The sequence below is a fragment of the Petaurus breviceps genome, unplaced genomic scaffold, assembly GCF_028583685.1.
Source record: "Petaurus breviceps papuanus isolate PSGF00001 unplaced genomic scaffold, PetGlider_PUasm1.0 90808, whole genome shotgun sequence".
Lineage (NCBI taxonomy): Eukaryota > Metazoa > Chordata > Mammalia > Diprotodontia > Petauridae > Petaurus > Petaurus breviceps.
The window spans coordinates 17940794-17962479 of record NW_027187349.1 but is presented as its reverse complement, the minus strand read 5'-3'; the positions used below and the strand labels follow the sequence as shown (position 1 = coordinate 17962479).

At 38.1% G+C, this 21686-nt stretch overlaps 1 protein-coding gene across 4 annotated transcripts in view; it reads right to left on the bottom strand.

Moving 5' to 3' along the window:
- CCDC18 (coiled-coil domain containing 18) overlaps positions 1 to 21686 on the bottom strand; it is a 106931-nt gene that overhangs the window by 48559 nt on the left and 36686 nt on the right. For all 4 annotated transcript variants that reach the window (XM_069070526.1, XM_069070528.1, XM_069070527.1 and 1 more), the window contains 7 exons: positions 16267 to 16388; positions 13308 to 13599; positions 11942 to 12063; positions 11653 to 11813; positions 7674 to 7897; positions 5965 to 6075; positions 2404 to 2535 (listed from right to left, as the gene is read on the bottom strand). In XM_069070526.1, coding sequence (XP_068926627.1) covers positions 2404 to 2535; positions 5965 to 6075; positions 7674 to 7897; positions 11653 to 11813; positions 11942 to 12063; positions 13308 to 13599; positions 16267 to 16388 — 1164 coding nt within the window. The remainder of the gene's footprint in view (positions 1 to 2403; positions 2536 to 5964; positions 6076 to 7673; positions 7898 to 11652; positions 11814 to 11941; positions 12064 to 13307; positions 13600 to 16266; positions 16389 to 21686) is intronic.

The window sequence follows — 21686 nt, the reverse complement described above, 5'->3', positions numbered from 1 at the left end:
ATTAATGGCAAAGAGATTGTGTCTAATTTATTATGTGGAAATAAACAATTTTTAAAGATAGAAAATATTTTTGGAATGAAATTGATCAATATGAGTATTTAATTTGTAAAAGCAGATAGTGTTGCTATAAATTAAGAATTTCTTAGCCTGGCATTCAATACCTTCTATGGTATAACTCTAGTCTACCTTTCATAGCCTTATTCCACATGATCCCACACCTCTATCCATAATTCCAGTAAAACTCAATTATTATTACTAGTATATAATCCATGCTTTCCTGCCATCAGAGCTTTGCATGGCACTTCCCCATCTCTGCCTGTCAAAATCCTACAAATCCTTACAGGTCCACAACACTCCGGGGGGTCCTGAACCCAATTAAAATGGTAATTTGGAAAATATTTAACAAAATAAATAAAAATATAATAAACCATAAATAATATTACATTTTAAAACTCAGTCAATATGAGATCTGTAGGGATACTTACATAGAGATTAATCACCTTCCATGAGGATCAAACGAGATAATAATTGTAAAGTATTTAGCACAGTGCCTGGCACAAAGTAAGCACCATATAAATGTCAGTGATGATGATGTCTGACACTACTGTGCCAAATCAGTGAAATCATGCGTCTAGTTACTATGCCCTATCTGTGGTCATAGAAAGATTTACTCCCCATGTAATTAAGTGGTATAATGCTCTTTACTGACTAAACTAATACACAATTTTCTCAACTGTTTTTTGAGTCAAGAATCATTTTAGGCAAGCCTCCTTTATATCTTCCCTGAAGCTTGGCCCCCAATACTGTTCAAGGCTGTCCCCTTTACAAAAGTGTTCCCTCTAGGCTAAGCAATTCTTTGACATAACTACCTTTTTTCATCTTCCCTAAAACCATACACATGAAGTAGAATTTCCTACAAAACTATCTCCATTTCCAGAAAAAAACATGTTTGGCCTGTGCTGGGATTGAAAGCCTAGGAATTTCATTCTCTAATCCTAGTGTCTTCTATGAACCAAACTGCTTAGAAAGTTTCTCAATTATTCCACATTCCCCTAGTTCAGGGCTCCAGGAATTCTGGGTCACTGTGTTATCAGGGCATCTAGTTTTTTCCATCTTAATGTCTAGTCTTTTTGTCATAATATTAGGCAACACTGGTCATCAGAACAAATACACTTTAGTTTTCCTGCTCATGGAAGTTCATTCACATTATATTGTCATATTGAACTGAAAAGAAGTCCAATGAACTAGGCAGTGTTATTCAGTACAGGGAACAATGAAGACTTTTGCACTATATGCTGGGATTTCTTAGACATCAGTAAGCCTGTTCCAACTTCAACCAGGGCCCCAATCTCTACATAAATAAGATGTGAAGGCAAGGAGGCATATAGAAGGACTTATGGGGTTGGGGGAAAGGGGTTAGATACTAGGACCTCTTCTAGCCACGTATATAGGCTAAGAAATACCTAGACTAGAAGTGAATAGCTCTCTGAATCTTTGCAGTGAATCCTCTGAGATTATTCTATAGCTTTTTGGTGATCCAGATTTAACAATGCTGAGAACCAATATCCTGTGGCAACATATGGTGGAACCAATATCCTGTGTTGTCTTTTGCTTCTCCTCCCTGGAAAGCTAAAGAATGCACCTGGCTACTAAATTTGGAGAATGGCATCTAAAGAAAATTGGTCTATCCTTTCCCTACATCCTCAATATGAGGGCCATTCCAAGATGGCATCAAACACTCTGGAACAGCTTTGAGTTAGACCAAAAGAAAACAGGTCCTGATCTAAGTCCACATTTTCTGGACAAATTTACCCAAAATTCATACTTTCCAAGACTGCATGATTTCAACATTTGTCATAAAAATTTTCTAGGCTGTTTTTTAATCTTTTTGGCAATAATGACAAGTGTTTTCTAAAACTAAAATTATATCCCTTTTAAGTTTCTCTTCTAGCCATACTGGTTAGTCTACTTTGAAACAGCTATCAATTATTCTATTCTCTAAAGCTGCTCACTTGAACCAACATTCTACCCCACTTTTCTCCTTCCCTTTAATCAAAGGTTCCTAAGTATGCTGGCTGCTGCTCTGTCTCATTTCTTTCACTTGATTTTCATCCAAATTATGTTACCTAGTAAAGCATATGGAGAGTCTGCTGAATAGATTTAATTTGAAATTATTAAAATTGTTTTAAAAGATTAAAGGTAAAATGGAAATAATATTGCTTTTTTTTTTTTTGGAGGGCAATTGAGGTTAAGTGATTTGCCTGAAGTCATATGCTTAGTAATCGTGTCAAGTGTCTGAGGCTGGATTTGAACTCAGGTCTTCCTGACTCCGGGGCTAGTGCTCTATTCACTGCACCACCTAACTTCCCCTGAAATTATATTTCTAATGCAATAAATTCTTACTAGTTCAATCTGATGTTCCATTTCTTTGTGCTGTTCATAATGAATTTTCTTTGCCTTTTCAAAGGCTAAACGCATTTTCTCTTGTTCTGAATTCATATTTGACTCCAAACTGTGTATCTTTTCATTCTTTTCCTAGAAAATACAATAATACTTTTAAGGAAATATGAATAATTTTTTTATCTAATGCATATTAATTGTGTAATCAATGTAAAAGTATAAAATTTCTTAAAATTTGCAGAACAAGGACCAAGGGATTTTTGTTAATGTTTTTACCTAAAGAATAATATTTAATATATTTGAAATTGTCATAATAAATTATTTAAGCAGACATGAATTTTTTTAATGGGAAATAAGTTGAAAACTGAAAAAAAATTCATAGTTCTGAGTTGAAAATAGCACAAAGTTGCTACAATGATTACAATGGAATGAAACATGAAAATAGGAGGATAATAAAATGCCCAAATATTCTGTTAAGGTTAAAAGAGTAAACAGTTTTAAAAAGTAAACAGAGCACTCCAATTCATGTAAAAGGTGACTGAAAAAACTTTGGAGCTACTGAACCCACAAAATGACACAGAGAAGCTAACCTCCCACTGAGGAAAGCCCGGCAGGCCAGCAGGAAGTGGCCAGCACAGTGCTCTGGGAGCCGAGCCCAGACCCAAGCAAGCCTGAGGTTTTAGCCTCAGGGCGGGCCTGACCAGCCACTGGCTAGAGGGACCAGCAGCTGTGGCAGTTTCCAGAATTATCAACATATAGATGCTAAGGACAAAGTGAGAGATCCAGTGCAGTATGGACTTTGGGATCCAGTAGTTCAGGAGGGTGGTTGGCCTTTGCCCCCAGAGGTGAGAAGCAGCTGAGGTGAAGTGGCCATGGAGCTGCCACCATGGGGCAGCTTTAGCTCCTGGCCTGCAGACTGTAGGCAGACCAAGCAACCAGTCTGAGGGGTAATTGCTCTTGCTGTAACCTGCTTGTATCTGGATTGCGGTCTAAGGTGGAGGTCCTGGGGTGTGCGACCAGCTTGCCAGAGCGTGTGGAGGCTTCAGAGAGGTCACCCAACTAATACCTTTGGCAGCTGAGAAAACCCCAGCAATTGGGACAAACCTCCCCTGTCTGGTAGCAGACAATGTGACAAAAAGCCCAAAAGTCAAGTAATTGAGTGGCAACATGAGCAAATGAGGGAAGCAAAAGCAAACAGAGCAACCGAACTTTACACTCCTATTTTGGGGACAAAAAGGATCAAAGCATGGAACAGCAGGAAGACAGTGAAGCCAGAACTCCTCCACCAAAAGTTTCCAAGAAAAATACTAGCTGGTTACAGGGCATAGAGGAGCTTAAAAAGGATTTTGAAAACCAAATAAGAGAAGTAGAGGAAAAATTGGGAAGAGAAATGAGAACGATGCAAAAAAATTATGAAATGAGAGTCAACAACCTGACTGAAGAAAATAACACCTTAAAAATGGATTAACTCAAATGGCAAAAGAGGCTCAAAAAAGCAATGAGGAAAAGAATGCCTTAAAAAGCTGAATTTGCCAGATGGAAAAAGAATCTCAAAAGCTCACTGAAGAGAATCATTCCTTCAGAATTAGATTGGAGCAAATGGAAGCTAATGACTTAATGAGAAATCAAGATACTATTAAACATATCCAAACAAATGAAAAAATAGAAGGCAATGTGAAATATCTCATTGGGAAAACCAATCCAGGAGAGATCATTTAAAAATTATTGGACTACCTGAAAGCCAAGATCTAAAAAAGAACCTAGAAATCATCCTTCAAGAAATTCTCAAGGAAAATTGCCCTGATATTTTAGAACCAGAGGTCAAAATAGAGGTTGAAAGAATCCACCCATCACCTCTTGAAAAAGATGCCCAAAAGAAAACTCCTAGGAATATTATAGCCAGGTTCCAGAGTTCCCAGATCAAGGAGAAAATATTACAAGTAGCCAGGCAGGGAGAAACAATTTGAATATTGTGGAAACACAATCAGGATAACCCAGGATCTGGCAGCTTCCACACTGAGGGACTGAAGGGCTTGGAATATGATATTCCAGAGGTCAAAGAAGCTGGGATTAAAACCAAGAATCACCTACCCAGCAAAACTGAGTATCATGTTTCAGGGGGAAATATGGTCATTCAGTGGAATAGAGGACTTTCAAGCATTCTTGATGAAAAAACCAGAGTTGAATAGAAAATTTGACATTCAGATACAAGAAGCAAGAGAAGCATGAGAAGGTAAACCATGGAAAAGAAATCATAAGGAACTTATCAAAGTTGAACTATTTACATTCCTACATCGAAAAACCATAATTGTAACTGATGAAACTTTTCTCAATATGAGAATAGTTGAAGGGAATAGAAATGTGTATATATACATATACACACACACAGACACATATATACACACATATACATACATACATGTCTATATAGGAGGGTATATGGACTTATGAATACATGTGTGAATGTGTATATATATGAGTACAGGTAATACATAGATAGAGGGCACAGGACCAATTTAATAGGAAGGGATGATACTTAAAAGGTGATATTAAGAGGTGAGAGAGGAATGTAATGAGAGGAGATGGGCAGAGACAGAATGGGGTAAACTATCATATAGAAGAGGGAAGGGAAAATATTCACAATGGAGGGGAAGAACAGGAAGGCAAAAGGGAATGGGTCAACCTTATTCTCATTGAATTTGGCTTAGGGAGGGAATGACATACACATTAAATAGGGTGTCTCACCCTACAAGAGAGTAGGGGGGAAGGGGATGAGAGGGGAGATGATGGAAGGGAGGGCAGGCGGGGGGGGGGAGGGAAGTTGGAAGCACACACTTTTGAAAAGGGACAGGATCAAAGTAGAGAATAGAACAAGTGGCAGGTGGGATAGGAGGAAGGGAAATATAGTCAGTCTTTTACAATATATCCGCTATAGAAATGTTTTGCATAGCTACACATGTACAATCTATACTGAATTGCTTATCTTCCCAGTAAGGGTGGGTGACAAGGGAGGAAGGGAATGAATCTGGAATTCAAAGTTTTAAAATCAAATGTTTAAAAAAAAAAAAAATATATATATATATATACTATTATTAATATTATTTTACACATAACTGGGAAATAAGACATACAGGCACTGGGGCATAGAGATCCACTGTGCCCTATTGGAAAGTCGGAGGGGGTATGGGAGAAGATATGGGAGAGAGCAGATTGGAGAAGGGGATATCCAGTGGGATCACTATTTTGGCGTGGTGGGTAGGGGAAAAACGAGGAGAAAATTTGTAACTCAAAATCTTGTGGAAATGAATGATGTAAACTAGAAGTTTATGAAGTATTTTTAAAAAGTGTTTATAGTTTTATGTATAAAATTTTTAAGTTTAAAGTTTTATATATAAAAAAGTATTTTTAAAAAGTGAATAAACAAGAAATAAATGCAAAATGATCTAAACCATATAGTAGAATTTGTGGTGATCCTAACTTTAATAACAGTGCTATAGCGTAAAACATGCTGTTACAAAGTACAAGAACAAAGAAAAGTATTCTCAGTTAAAAGGTTATGTTTACCATAAGTTCCTGTTCCAGTTCAGAATTTTTTGCAGCAACAGAAGAATAAGCAATTGTCTTTTCTTCCAGCTGTTTCTCTAATGTGAGAATCTGAGAACATTTCTTTGTCATCTGAAAAAAATTAATATATAACACTTTGAGATGAGTGTAGTTATACAGAAAATAAAATTTATTTTTCTAGAAAATGAGAGTTAATTTTCTTGTTCTAAAGTTTAAAAGCCTTTTCCCCTCTTATTAGCATTGTCAGACATACTGCTAAATGTGATATTTGAATGTAGTGTATGTAGTAGAAAAACCCTGGATATGAAGTCAAAAAACCTAGATTTCAGGAATCTGTAGTTCTTCTATTTCCTAGCTATGTAACATTGAGAAAGTCATCATCTGGGTTACAGTTCCTCTCTCAGTTGAAAATAAAGGGATTATTCTCAATCTCTAAAATTCTTTTCGGCTTAAAAGTTCTATGACTGTGAATAAGCTAAGCTTATTACAGTAATATTTACAGTGATTATCTAGGTTCCTCTTATAAATAGTTTCAGATTCTATATAATCACTAGTTGATTTTTTTAAATTAGTAATCACTAACCAATAGCAGAAAACGTAAGTAATCTAATCCATATCCCTATGTCCAGGTAGGACTTTAACTAAATCAACTCAAAAAGTTTTCTATCTCAATGCCTGAAATTTTCTGGGGAGATATAATTGTTGAAATTGAATGTAAGTCACCTTTATCACTATTCACATCCATTCCCCACTGGCCTTTCCTTCTGTCCTAGTAAGGGAGCTGAAGAAAAAAAAATAACAAAAAAAAAACCCGCCAGTCTAACCCAGGCATATCTTCCATATGCAGAGCCTAATTTAGAGGAAGGAAGGAAACAAACATTTGCTAAACACCTATTATGATAAGCACTTTACAAATGCTATTATATCACAATAATCCTGGGAGGTAAGGGCTATTATTCTCATTTTACAGAGGAGGAAACTGAAGCAAACAGGCATTAAGTGACCTGTCCTGAATCATACACCTAATAAGTGTCTCAGAATGTATTTGAAGTCAGGTCTTCCTGATTCCAAACCTTGGCCTCTGTTCACTGTACCAAAGAGCTGCTAAGCATAAAACAGAAAAAGCAGTAGGTTCCTGCTTCTAATAGCTTATCATTTCCCTTTATGCAGCTGAAGAATGGTGAAGATTCAATCTCCACCACATACTTCTCACCTTCCAAGTAAGTAATATCAATTCTTTATTTTCTCCTTTGTTCTTATAATAAATTTGTCATATTAAAAACACTGTGGGTAAGGACCTATCTATAAGTTACTGCATCTAGTGTTTCAAATAAAGTGTGGAAATCATAATATACAATTTCATTTTAAGTATAAGATTAGTATTGTTTCCATCATTATCACATCTTTCAACCACTATAAAATATAATCTTCAGGATCAAAGCCAAATTTAATGCAAAGGTTAAAACTCAAAGACACCTCTCCCATATTTCTTCTGCATTGGAGTTAAAATTTACCTATGAGGGGCGGCTAGATGGCACAGTGAGTAGAGCGCTGGCTCTGGAGTCAGGAGGACCCGAGTTCGGATCCTGCCTCAGACACTTAACACACACACACACAAAAACTAGCCGTGTGACCTTGGGCAAGTTACTTAACCCCAATTGCCCTCCAAAAAGCAAAAAAAAAAAAATTTACCTATGAAATCCACTTACTTCAGATTCCATTTTACTAGAGTTGGTAACTTTCTCTAACAATTCTTCTTGTATCACTTGAAATTGACTGGTCCTGTGAGCCATGTTAGCCTTTAATTCAGAATTCTCAGCTTCTATTTTTGCCAACTTAGCACGTAACTCTTCTATGCCAACAGCAAGTCTTTGCTTTTCCCTCTCAAAATGTTTGCTTGCAGTATGTAGCTTTTGGCATTGGATATGATCTGCTACAACACCAAAAACAGAGTTTACATTTACTGTCTAATATTAAAATTGTTATGCACAAAACATAAATAAAAAGTTCAGAAAAATGTTACCAAACAATTTCTATACTTGGGCATAAGAGCTAGAAAAAAGGTGGAATCCCTCACAAAAGTGATGCCCATACTGTATGAACTAAAATCCCAGGAATGAATTGTTCCAGATAATTATTTTATCCAAATATTAAAGGACTCTTAAAATGTAAACATTTAAAATGGTAATCATACATATCTTCTTAATACTAAATAAAATGCAACTTCTTTTGCTTTCTCAGGATCATCATAATCAAAAGCAAATTTCACTTGGATATACTGAAGACACAGATGCTATACTATGTACAATGTTATGCCATTTATCTTTTGTTTTCAAAGAGGACCAATGATATAAAGGAGTGATGTTCTGACATGGACATGAACTAGATTTAAGTGAAGCAGAGTTGCACAAATTCATCAGCTTCCCTATCTTTTCCTGAGTCATTGAAGTCCAGTGGTAAGACAAAAATCAGGACAACTGGTGATGGCCCAGCACTCAGTGGATGAATTTGGCATCTTTCATGTCTGACTGACCTCTAACCACTCCATAGTGCCTGCTTCAGTCACCTTCATGGTCACTGCAATAAATTGTGCTTATCTGCCCATTCCATTGGGAAAAGTCTTCACATACATAGAGCAGACATTCCTCTAATCCATGGACAGGTCTGAGGCCTGGTGGTTACCCTTACCCTGTTTTAGCCTCTCTGCTAAGACTATTTTACTTGGGTATGGCTGCAGTGCATGCTATAGTTTCTTGGTGCCACGGGTGAGAGCTGGGTGACGGGTTAGACACCAAAGGTAGATGGGCAGCCCTGAAAAGGGCTTGGCAAGCCTTCACACCAGAGGTGCTAGTCCTTCCTGAACACCCCATATATCCCATGACTGTAAGACTACACTGTTGGTATAACTTCTGAGGGTTTTCAAGAGGGCCACATGGGATTGTTGGCTATACTTTCCCTCCCCCTTCTTAAGAACTCCTCTACAGTCAATGACTATAATACCGATGTTCAGATGACTATGTCTACCACCTCTCAAGCTGTAAAGCTGTTCTGTTGTCCCTCCATCAATGGTTCTCTTCTGTGCAGTCAGAATACCTGCTGTATTTTTTCCCCCTAGTTCTGTGACTTTATCAGTGTGGTGAACTCCTTTGAAGCTGGCCTTCCTCTACCAAAATACTTTCTGTCCAACTTATAACTGTAGAGAGTTCCTTGGGGAACTAAGAGATTTAAGTGAAAATCAAGTGACTTGCTCAAGGTTCACAATCAGATTTTATCAGTGTTAGGTCCAAACCCAGTAGTGCTGAATTCTGAGGCCAGCTTTCTATCAACTACTCCATGTTTCTTCTCCTGATGCACATTACCTATTATAATACATATTATCTTCTGCTTACAAACGTGCCCATGTCTCCCCCATCCTCCAAAATTCATCACTTGATCCACCCATCCCCACTAGTTTTTATTGTTGCATATTCTCTCTTTGTGGCCAAATCCTTGAGAAGGTGATGGATAACTGATATCACCACTTTCTTTCTTCTCACTATCTTTTTAACTCTCAAAATCTAGCTCTCAGCCTGAACTGAACTTATCCTTTCCAAAGTTACCAATGACATCTTAACTGTCAAATCTAAAAAAATCTCCATCCTTCTTGACCTTTGCAGACTGGCACTGTCAATCACCCTCTTTCTTTGATATTCTCTTCTCTAAATTATGATGGCACCATCTCTCCTGGTTCTCCTCTTACTTCTCTCACCCCTTCTCAATCTCTTTTGCTACATCTTCATCTAGGTCATGCCCACTAACTGTGGATGTCCCACAGCGTTCTGTCCTAGGCTCTCTTCTCTTCTCCCTCTATACTATTTCACTTGGTGATCTCATCAGCTCCCCTGGTTTCAATTATCATCTATCTCTAGGCTGATGATTCTTAGATCTACTTCAGATCTCAGAAATTAGTCCAGCTCTAACTTCTCTCTTAACCATTAGATCTATACCTCCAACTGCCTATTAGACATCTCAAACTGGATGTCCTGTAGACATCATCAACTCAAATGTCCAAAAGTGAATCCTTTTCCCAATCCCTCCTCCATTCCTATTACTTTCTATATTATTATATATTCTATATTATTATATTATTTCTATATTTCTATATTCTTTACTATTACATTCCTATTACTTTCAAGGGTACCACCATCCTGCTAGTCAGCTCACTCACAATGTAGGTGTAATCCTTGACTCCTTACTTTCTCTCACCTTCCCATATCCAATTTATTGCCAAGACCTGTATTCACCCTCTTCTCTCCTCTGATACTGCCACCACCTGGTGAAGTGCTGGAGACCCTCCTCACCTGACACCTGGACTAGTGCAATAGCCTGATGGTGGGTCAGCCTGCTCAGAGTCTCTCTCCATTCCAGTGCATCCTCCATTTAACTACCAAAGTGGTTTCCATAAAGCACATATCTGACCATATCATCCCACTTCTACTCAATAAGTTTCAGTGGTTCTCTATCTTCTCCAGAGTAAGATATAAAATCCTTTTTTGACATTCAAAGCTCTTTATAGTGTGGACTCTTCCTGCCTTTACAATCTTCTTACACCTTATTCACCCTTTCCTTCATACCCTGCAACAATGGCCTTTTTGCTGCTCCTGGCACAAAACACTGTCCTTAGATTTCAGGTATTTTCACTGTTCTCCGTGCCTGGAACTCTCCTCATCTCTGCCTCTTGGCTCCCTTTAAGTCTGAGTAAAAATCCCATCTTCTATGGGAAGCTTTTCCTGATTGCCCTTCATATTAGTGCTTTCTCTCTGGGACTACCTCCAACTTATCCTGTGTACAGAACGTTTGTATATAGTAGTTCATATGTGGTTTCCCCATCAGACTGGGAGTTCCCTGAAAGCAGGGATGGTCTTTTGCCTTTCTATTTTTAGTGCTTGACATGGTGCTTGGCACGTAGCAGTCGTCTAATAAATGCTTACTGACTGACTACAGATTCTAATCGCCTCCAACAACGGTCTGTTTGTGTTGCCAATGATGACTGCTGCACTCTTTCTTCTCTGCATTTCTAAGAGTGTCACAGCTTCCAGGCTCCTCAACATACTTGTGAAAAGGCTGCTATTTACACAAATGCAGTTGTCCAGTCTGGGTACCACATCCAGGTAGGGAGCAGGTCCATTCCAATGTGTTAGGCCTTTCCTTCTTCCTTCCTTTCCTTCCTCAAAACTCGACTGTTTGTTGGTGGACAGTCAAGGTCTGCTTCTTCACAGCCAAAAAGGGTTTGCTCTTTTTAAGTTGTTTTTAGCAACTGCTTCTGGATCCAGATCCATCCCATAATATTAAAGATTTCTTCAACAAGAACTGCAAGGCTGTATGCAGAATTGCCAAGATTTTACAATAGGTAAACTGGCACCTAACAGTGACTAAGAGAGACCCAACTTGTGGAATAAACCAAATCCTAAGACAATAGATGTGGAGTTACAATGTACAAAAAAAGATCTTTCAGTAATAGTAAAAGAAAGCAATGAAATCATGCCTTATATTATCTGATTGAAGAAAATGAAAAATTTGAAAAGAATTTTGATACTCCATTGGACATCAATAATTTTATAAAACAGATCCTAAGATAGAATTGCTTTCCCAAAGGAACCATCACAAAAATTATAGTTCTTCTTATAGGTAAATTATAATTTTGCTTACTTGCTTGATTTCCACTTAATTTTACAGGTTCTGTTTCTAAGCCACTTAATTGGCCACCTTCCTGTATCTCATCATCACCCAAAAATTGACCAGAAAACTGACTGGCAGTTAGGTTTGTTCGAAGTGTATTAATTTCTGCCTCTTTCATTGCAAGCTTAATCCTGGCAATAAAAGAAAAGAATATAAAAGGTTTGAGAAAAGGTACATTTATAGAAAATATTATATATCACTACCAATAATAAAAGGCATTTTAATGCTTGCCATCATTCCAGGATCTTAAACACTATACCTGAGGTTCGAGATCACTGATTTATTTAGCTCACAGCAAGAAACACAGAGATCTTCCTTGGTTGATAACTTTTCCACTTGATTACAGATACACGTTTTAGAATTAAACTTTTCTCTGTTAAACTGCAAGTTTAAAAATAAACATGGTTAAGCTTACAGGTATATGTGTGTATATATATATGTTTGCATATACATATGTATACATGTATATGTGTGTATATCTCAAAAAAGAACACTCTGAAAGTTCAGAATGAGAGTTGAAGCTACACAATAATTCATTTGAAGTGGGTGGGGGTTAACAAGTTCAATCTGAGTTAACAGCACAACATGGCAGCCAAAAACTTTATCATGATTGTAGGTTCTGGGTCCAGAATGTGGGAGCAGATAGTCTCTTGCATTCTGCCCTGGTCAGATCACTTTTGGAACATTATGTTTAGGGCTGGGTACCACACTTTAGGGCAGAAAGTGACCAGCCCAAAGAAGGCTTGCCAGGATAGCGAAGCCGCAACCTGCTCCATGTCCTACGTGGAGCCGCACCATATTCATGATGGACTTAGTGCCGACTCACAGTTGGCCTCCCCCACAGGGGCTCAGACTGCCCTTGTTCCACCAGCCTCAACCTCCTGGGTAGTTGGGATGCCAGCCACATGCCAGCATGCCCAGTTCTGCTACCAATTTTCTGTAACTTTATCTCCCTGAGTCTTTATTGTAGTAACGAAAATCATTATCTCTGGGATCTCTTCCTGCTCTAAAATTTTGTGATTCTTTATCTAGTGGTTCTTCATCTTTTTTTGGTCATGAGCCTTGGAAGTCGGGAGGATCTTACAGAAGCCTTAAAATGCATGCAGTGGGGGTTGGATTATAAGGGAAACCAACTATATTTAAATTCAGTTATCAAATATTAAAAAAAAACAAATTCTTGGACTCTTGTGCTTTATAGAGCACATAATAAGGTAAGTGACTACTGAGATCATCAAGGAGTAGAAGAAATAATCATAAACCACTATTCACTTGTAGCCTCCTGACTCCACATCTTTTCCTCCCTCTCACCAGTCAAAACTCCCTTCACACACAAACTACCTAACCAACCTCATCATGAGAAGAAGGATGATAGAGGTGTGGTGAAACCAACTGAAATGTGGTGACATGAAAAAGATAAGCTATAACACTTGCTTCCTGATGGAAAGAGGGGTGCAGAAAGCAGACAAGAGAAGGTATAAGGGAGAGTACTGGATGGGTCAGGAAGGAAAGAGAATCAGTGAGATCAATCAAGTAGAGCAATCACAAAATGAGAGTAAAGCACCTAAGGAGAACTGTCTTTTTCTATTATACAAAGAACTACATGTTATATTTTCAAGCACACTTACTGGCAACTGGGAAATAATTGTTTCCAAACTGTTCAGTTCTTGCCTTGAATCTTTGATTTCTCTCTGACACAAACTCAGTCGCTCATTTTGCTTTGTAATAAGAACTTTTAATTCTCTGTTTTCATTCACAAGAGCAAGTTTTTCTCTAAGAATTTCTTCTTTATCCTCTAATTCACTCTCTAGCTTTAGGATGTTTTGTTTAGAATCAGTTAGCTGTGACATGATCTCAGAGTTTTTCAAAACCATATTCCTTATTCTTTCTTTACCATCATTATTTTCATCCTCTAATTGCCTATGAAAAATAAAACAAGAAAAAAGAATTGAAGATAAGGATATTCACCTTTTCAATAGTCATTCTTAACAACATCTTTAACATTTTTTTTTAAGCAATTGGGGTTAAGTAACTTGCTCAAGGTTACACGGCCAGTTATTTATGGGTGTGGTGCTAAGTATCTGAGCCTGGATTCAATCCCAGGTCATCCCGACACTGGGGCCAGTGCCCTTACTCGCTGTGCTACCTGGCCGCCCCAACATCTTTAACTTATTAAAATAATAAAAACATTATCAAGTAAAATCATATAACTGGAATAATTTAACAAATTATTATTACAGTGATCTTTTTGTTCTTATTTTAAAGTACAGATCAAAAAGAAATGGAAATTGAGGGGATGCCCACCAATTGGGGAATGGCTAAGTTGTGATGTATGAATATAATGGAATACTATTGTGCTATAAGCATTGTTGAACAAGTGACTTCAGAAAAACCTGGAAAGATTTATATGAATCGATCCTGAGTGACCTGAGCAGAACCAGAAGAACATTGTACACAATTATAGTCACATAGTTCTTCTCAGCAATGCAAGGTGCTAAGACAACTCCAAAGGGCTCATGATGGAATATGTTATCTACATCCAGAGAAAGAACTACTGAGTCAGAATGCAGATAGAAAAATACTATTTGAGGGGGTGGCTAGGTGGTGCAGTGAATAGAGCACCTGCCCTGGAGTCAGGAGAACCAAAGTTCAAATCTGACCTCAGACACTTAACACACATACAAAAAAAACTAGACATGTGACCTTGGGCAAGTCACTTAACCCCAAATGCCCTCCAAAAAAAGAAAAATACTATTTGCTCTATTTTTTTTTGTTTTGCTTTGTTTTCTCTTTCTTGTGGCTCATCCCATTGATTCTAATTCTTTACAACATGACTAAAGTGAAAATATATTTAAGATGAAAATATATAGCGAGACTATATCAGATTGCATGCCATCTTGGTAGGAGGAGAGGATAGAAATGGAGAAAATTTAAAACTCAAAAGTTTGTGGAACTGAATGTTGAAAACTAAAAATAAATAAATGAATTAAAAAATATAAAGTGCAGGCCAAGAATTGCAACACATTTCTCACAACACAAGGGTTACTTTTATTTCCCACGCAAAGGATTAAAGAACATGAGAGAGAACTACAAATCACTGTTCTCAACTATAAAATGCTTTCTAAAGCAGATAATGTTCAATTGATCATTAAAGAACTTGATTCAATGAAGGGGTGAGAATTTAAACTCTCTATAATTTATGAGGAACAGCAAACAGAGAAAGCTGATTCCTAATTAGATTAAAATTAGCATTAGGGGGCGGCTAGGTGGTACAATAAATAGAGCACTGGCCCTAGAGTCAGGAGGACCTGTGTTCAAATCAGGCCTCAGACACTTAACACAAAACTAGCCGTGTGATCTTAGGCAAGTCACTTAACCCCAATTGTCCTCCAAAAAGCCAAAAAAAAAAAAATAGATGATAAAATTAGCATTAGCTGATAAAACAGAAAGCTACATGATGAACTGTTTTTCCCTTGTCTTCTTAGAAAAATACAACATGTATTTTTTTAAGAAAGCATCTTTTGTGTGTTTATTGATCCCTTCCTTGAACTGGATTAAATAAGATTTCTTTTTAATGTGCAAGCTAATATTTTATCAAGCAACATAAATCTTCAGATTGTTACACCAACCCTATAAGTAAAAACAGATAAAAAGATAGGCAAAAACGTGTGAAACAACACATTAAACTAGCGTCTGAAATTTAATAAAACAAGACTGTAGCATACAAGTATTGTAGCCCAGAAAAATGTAGACATTGTGTTTACAGTGTGCTAAAGACATGAAAAACCACTAAAAGTTCACTTTGTTTCAGTGGCTAATTACAAATGTCCTATTTTTCACAAGCTTTTGGTAGGCGGGAGTAGAGGGGGAAAACTGTTATAGAGACCGAATTCTTGAGTGGTATTATTTGGATGTTGTGGGGGGGGTTTGTTTTTAAGTAAGAAATATAAAATACAATTTAGACAATTGGTCAATTGACACAATTTCAATAAAAATGTTTATCTCTATACTGAAACAGTTAAAAATCTAAGCTGAAAAAGAATTAAGCTATGTTTTTGACATGCAACTGGAAATAAGATATACAGGCACTGGGGTATAGAAATCCTACTATTGCCCTACTAGCATTTAGTATACTACTAAATTGCCCTACTAGAAAGTTGGGGGGGGGGGGAGGGGGGAGGATATAAGAGGGAACAGATTGGGGGAAGGGTTATTCAGCAGGCTCACTATCTTGGGTGGGAGAAGGTAAAAGATGGGGAGATTATTTGTAACTCAAAATCTTGTGGAAATGAATGTTGAAAACTAAAACTAAATAAATAAAATTAAAAGAAAAAACATTAAGCTAGTTTCTTTCTGAATATATAATAAAAATTCTGAATCTTATCCCTATATATTCATCTGTGCTAGCAAATTATATAGTTTTTATGTCATCTTTATTCCTGGAAACTTTTTATTTAAGCTTACAAAGGTGTTGGGAAATTGCCATTCTTAATGAATTAAGGCCACCCTTAGTCCCTATAGAGGGCTGTGGTTTTCTTTTTTTCATCTTAACAGAACCCCCTTGCCCATAGCAGGCTCATAGCATACCTTAATTTGTCTTTCATGGATTCCAGGTCCTCTCTGTATACAACACATTTTTCCTGTAGTCTTTTATTTTCTTTTTCACAGTTTACCAGATTTTTCTCTAATAGCTCTTCTTCAGCTTGAACCTGAAAGAGTAAGTGAAATGAAAACACTAACATTCAAATTGTGACACACTTTAAAGATGTGTCACAACCTGGGCTTTAAAACGTTTAAAGAGGCCTGGGGTGTTCTGAGAATTCACTAAAACAAGAGTGCCCAGAAATTCTGAACAGGGAGATACTTTTTCATTTCCCTAAAACCCTTGATTTTATGGCGGAAAAAGAGAGTTTACTAAATTTTGAAATGCAGTGCAGAGATGAAAGAGAGAAGGATCCTTGCCAGCTCTCATCCCTTCTGAGCAAACCTTACAGAGAAAACATTGTCATTCATTCAGGGCCCCATCCAAGGGCAACAGTTCTTTGCTTTTAAAGGACCCCAATGGGCAAACCACCTAAGAAAGCATTCACTAAAGTTAATGCCATAATTAGTAACTAATGTTATAAACTTATGCCACAATGCAATGCCAATGCAAATCCTAGATTAAAAATCAAATGGTTTGTCTTCTAGCTTTTTCCCATCTCCCTTTTCCTGATTCTTCCTCTTTTATGGTAATTCTGATTCTATAGTTCAGGGTTCTCATTCTAACTTTTCCCTGATTTCCTGACTGCTGTAAAAGGTTCACCACTGAAGCCCCTCTGACCCTTTGAGGCAGGGCTCCCCTTTAGGAGAGAAACCTACATTTTGTAACTCTCTTCTCAAATTGACTGAAAACTCACCTATTTAGTCCCATTCCCCTAGGAGGCGATTCTCCAGCTTCCATGAAAGCAGACATGATTACCGCTAAGATGTAAGTCTCTTCCCCTCTCTCTAAGGGATATTTGTATGAAGTAGGAAACAAACCCGACTCTACTTTATAATCCTGACTTTTAAAAAAAATTTCTTTATCTGACCCTATTAACCCTTCCCCCTCCTTGAAACACTTGCCTTCCTTGGTATGTCCTGAACACTACATCATCCTGGCTCTGCTCCTTCCCTAACTATAGGAATTCCCTGCTGGACTTTGGCTAGGACTTGTCTTCGAGGTTCTTTCCTTCCTCAAAATCTTCCTAGAACAGTCTCTGCCAATTTCAATTGTCCTCATCAGAGTCCTACCTTTGAATTATACTTATCTGTGTACCTGTCATATCTCCCAGGTAGAATGTGAGCTTGAGGGCAGAAAAATCGTTTTTTATCTTTGTATCTTCTGTGCTTAGCAGAGTGCTTTGCACTTGGGTCCTTAAACATTTGCTGAACTGAAATGCAGAACTCATTAACTCCATTTCAAATCTTACCACTGATTTTTTGTGTGTTTTTAAAATTTCTTGGTAAATTTTAAAATTCATTTTAAACTTAAATAACCACTGTTTGATAATTCCCAAATTTGTATTTTCATCCGAGTTACAATTAATATTACCAACAGCCTAGGGGGCATTTCCACTACGTCCTCAAATTCAATGTGTCTAAAATCAACTTATCTTCTTGTTCATCAAACTGGTACCCCTCCTAACTCCTACCTCTGTCAACGATATCATCAGTTTCCCATTTAATCATGCTAAAAAACAATTTTGAGTCACCTATGGCCTCTCAGTCCTCCTCTATATCAACTGATCACCAAGTTCTAGTAAATGAATCAATAAACATTTAAGTGCCTACTTAAAAGTGCCAGGCACTGTGTTAAGCATTGGTGATACAAAGTTTTTTTTGTAAAATGCAGTCCCTGCTCTCAAGGTTCACATTCTAACAGGGAGAGACAACATTCAAACAACTATATACAAACAAGCTACATACGGGATAAATTTGAAATAATCAACAGATGGAAGGCATGACCTATAAAGCCTTCCTTCAAATCGTCTCCTGTGTCCATTGCTCCTCTCCATTACTATCAAACAGACCTTTGTTACTTCATGCCTAGATTAGCTCCAAATCTTTGCCCAAATTCCCTGGCTCCAAACCCTCCCTCATTCAATTCTTTCTACATATGTCTTGCCAGATGACTTTTTCGTTAAACATACCATGTCCCTCAAGTTATTCCTCTGCTCAAAAACCTTCCATGGCTCTCCACTACCTAACTGCATAAAGTATAAATTGCCCTGTTTGGTTTTCCATTCCCTCCATAATTTGTCGATCTCATTTCTAACTACTACCCAACACATGCCCTCCTCCTCCTCTTTCTCTGTTGACCATTGAGGCCAGTTTGCTCACCATCCTGGGAGTACATCACACTTATTCTCCCATCTCCATACTTCCTGATCTAACCAAATCCTATCTCACCTTTAGCTCAAAGAACCCCTTCTTTCCTGACACAGCTTAAGCATTATGTCCTACAAGGAGGCTTTCCTGATCCTCCTGCTAGCACTATCCCTCCCTAAACTATTTTGTCTTTATTCAGTATAATACTTATGTGTGTGCATTTTGCTTCATCCAACAGCTCCTTGAGGGTGGGAACTGTTTCATTTTTATCTTTATATCCCCAGCGCCTAGCAGGGTCTGGCATATAGTGAGCATTTAATACATATTTATTGATTCGCTGATTGAGAGTCTTCAAAGGCCTGATATGTCCCAGCTCCTCATTACAACCTTCCCTGAGGATTCTAGCCCTCAAAAATCTTTCCTCTCTGAACTGATACAGCCCGCAAAGACTATATCACATAATTAGGTATTCCATATTGTATTATTTTTTTTAATTTTTTTTTTTAAGCAATTGGGGTTAAGTAACTTGCTCAAGGTTACACGGCCAGTTATTATTTCTGGGTGTGGTGCTGAGTATCTAAGCCCGGATTTGATCCAGGTCGTCCCAACACTGGAGCCGGTGCTCTTACTCGCTGAGCCACCTGGCCGCCCCTAAGCAATTGGGGTTAAGTAACTTGCTCAAGGTTACACGGCCAGGTGTTTCTGGGTGGGTGCTAAGTGTCTGAGCCCGGGATTCGATCTCCAGGTCTTCTCAACACTGGAGCTGGTGCTCTTACTCACTGTGCTACCTGGCCACCCCCATATTGTATTATTTTTATTACATTTATTAGTACTATATAAATATTATTGTATTATAATGTTATATTACTTCCATTATTAGTAATTTTCCCCCTCTGTATTGTGGGGAGAAAGATAATTAGCCTATAAACTCCTTACAAGCAGGTATCACATCTTATATTTCTGTTTCTTCCATATCACTAGAATGGTAAAAAAGCTTGGATTCGTTGAGAAAACTAGGAATGTTAACTCACAGAAGAGAGGATGCAAGGGAGACAAGATAGTTTATGTTCAAGTATTTGAAGGTGTGTTCTAACAATGGAGGGGCATACTTGTTCAGCTTAGTCCCTCAATCAATCCTCATACAGCAGTATTATCATTCTGGTTGACCTCCTCTCTATTCCTAAAATGAGCTGTTCTGAATAAAAGCAAGTACTAGAAATGTAGTCTGATCAGAGAATAAGCAAAATAGAATTATCACCTCCTTTAGACATTGCTTCCTTTACTGCTAGCTAAGGTCACATTAACTTTTCTAGTCAACATATCACATTGTTGACACAAGCCTTTCAGGTCTTGCGTTTGTGAAGTGGATTTTCTAAACTTAGATTTAATGATAATCTTTTATATTTGACCTATGACAAAAGAATTTCTGTAGACCAGGAAGCTGACCTAACGATCCAGCCTATCAGGATTCTTAATCTTGTCTGAAATCTAGTATGATAACACTCTCTACATTATGGGTCATCTATAAATTGGAAAAGAATGTCATATATACTTTTAATGAAACTATTGATTAAAAAAAATTCTACACAGTATGGGCTAACAAACACATATCCCTAAGGTATTTTACTGGAGACCATTTACCAAGCGGATGTCAAAACATGAATAACTATTCTTTGGGTTTAACCATTCACCGATTTTGAATCTGCCTCCCTGAGCCTTCATCTAGCCCCATTGCTCCATTTTGTTAATTCTCAGCAAAGTTAGTTTGGTATGACATTCTTTTTAATTTTACTTCTAATGTCTATTGAGAGATTCTTTTTACATCACATTCGTTTCTGAATTTATTTTTCCTCTTCCCCTACTCAGTGAACCATCTCTTATAACAAAGAATTTAAAAGGAAAATAAATTGGGAGTAGAAGCAGGACCTCTGAGTGGCTCGGGCTTCCATCTTCCCCAATCAATTTAAAAGGGAACTCTGAACAAATTTTGGAGCTGCAGAACCCACAAAATGACACAGAGAAGCTAACCTCCCGCTGAGGACAGCCCGGCAGGCCGGCAGGAATTGGCCAGAAGCGCTCTGGGAGCCGAGCCTAGCACCAAGCCAAGGCTTTAGCCCCAGGGCAGGCCTGACCAGCCGCCAGCCAGAGGGACTCCAGATCAGCAGCATCTGTGGCTGTTTCCAGATTTATCAACACATAGATGTGAAGGACAAAGTGAGAGGTCAGTGCAGTCTGGACTTTGGGACCCAGTAAGTGGGAGTGCGTGGCTTTTGCCCCCAGGGCGAGAAGCCACTGAGACACTGACACAGCCAGCTAGCGCCATGTGGCAGCTTCAGCTCCTGGCCTGCAGAGTATAGGGGGACCAAGCACCAGACTGAGGGGTAATCGCTCTTGCTTTAACCTGCTTGGATCTGGATTGCAGTCTAGGGTGGAGATCCTGGTGTGTGTTCAGCTTGCCAGAGTGTGTGGAGGTCTCAGAGAGGGCACCCATCTAATACCTCCGGCAGCTAAGAAAACCCCAGCGTTTGGGACGAAAGCTCCCCTGTCTGGTGGCAGAGTCCTACTGTGGCAAAAAGCCCAGGGGTCAAGTGACTGAGGGGCAACATGATCAGGCAAAGGAAACAAAGCAGACAGAAGATTCCAACATTAGACCCTATTTTGGGGACAAAAAGGAGCAAAGCATGGAACAGGAGGAAGACAGTGAAGTCAGAACTCCTGCACCAAAAGCTTCAAAGGAAAATATGAGCTGGTTACAAGCCATAGAGGACCTTAAGAAGCAGATAAGAGAAGTGGAGGAAAAATTGGTTAGAGAAATGAGAATTTTGCAAGAAAATTAAGAAATGTGAGTCAACAGCCCGACTGAGGAAAATAACACCTTAAAAAATAGAATAACTCAAATGGCAAAAGAGGCTCAAAAAGGCAATGAGGGGAAGAATGCCTTAAAAAGTCAAATTTACCAGATGGAAAAAGAATCTCAAAAGCTCACTGAGGAGAATCATTGCTTCAGAATTAGATTGGAGCAAATGGAAGCTAATGACTTTATGAGAAATTAAGATGCTGTTAAACAGATACAAACAAATGAAAGAATAGAAGGCAAGGTGAAGTATCTCATGGGAAAAACCACTGACCTGGAAAATAGATCCAAGAGAGATAAT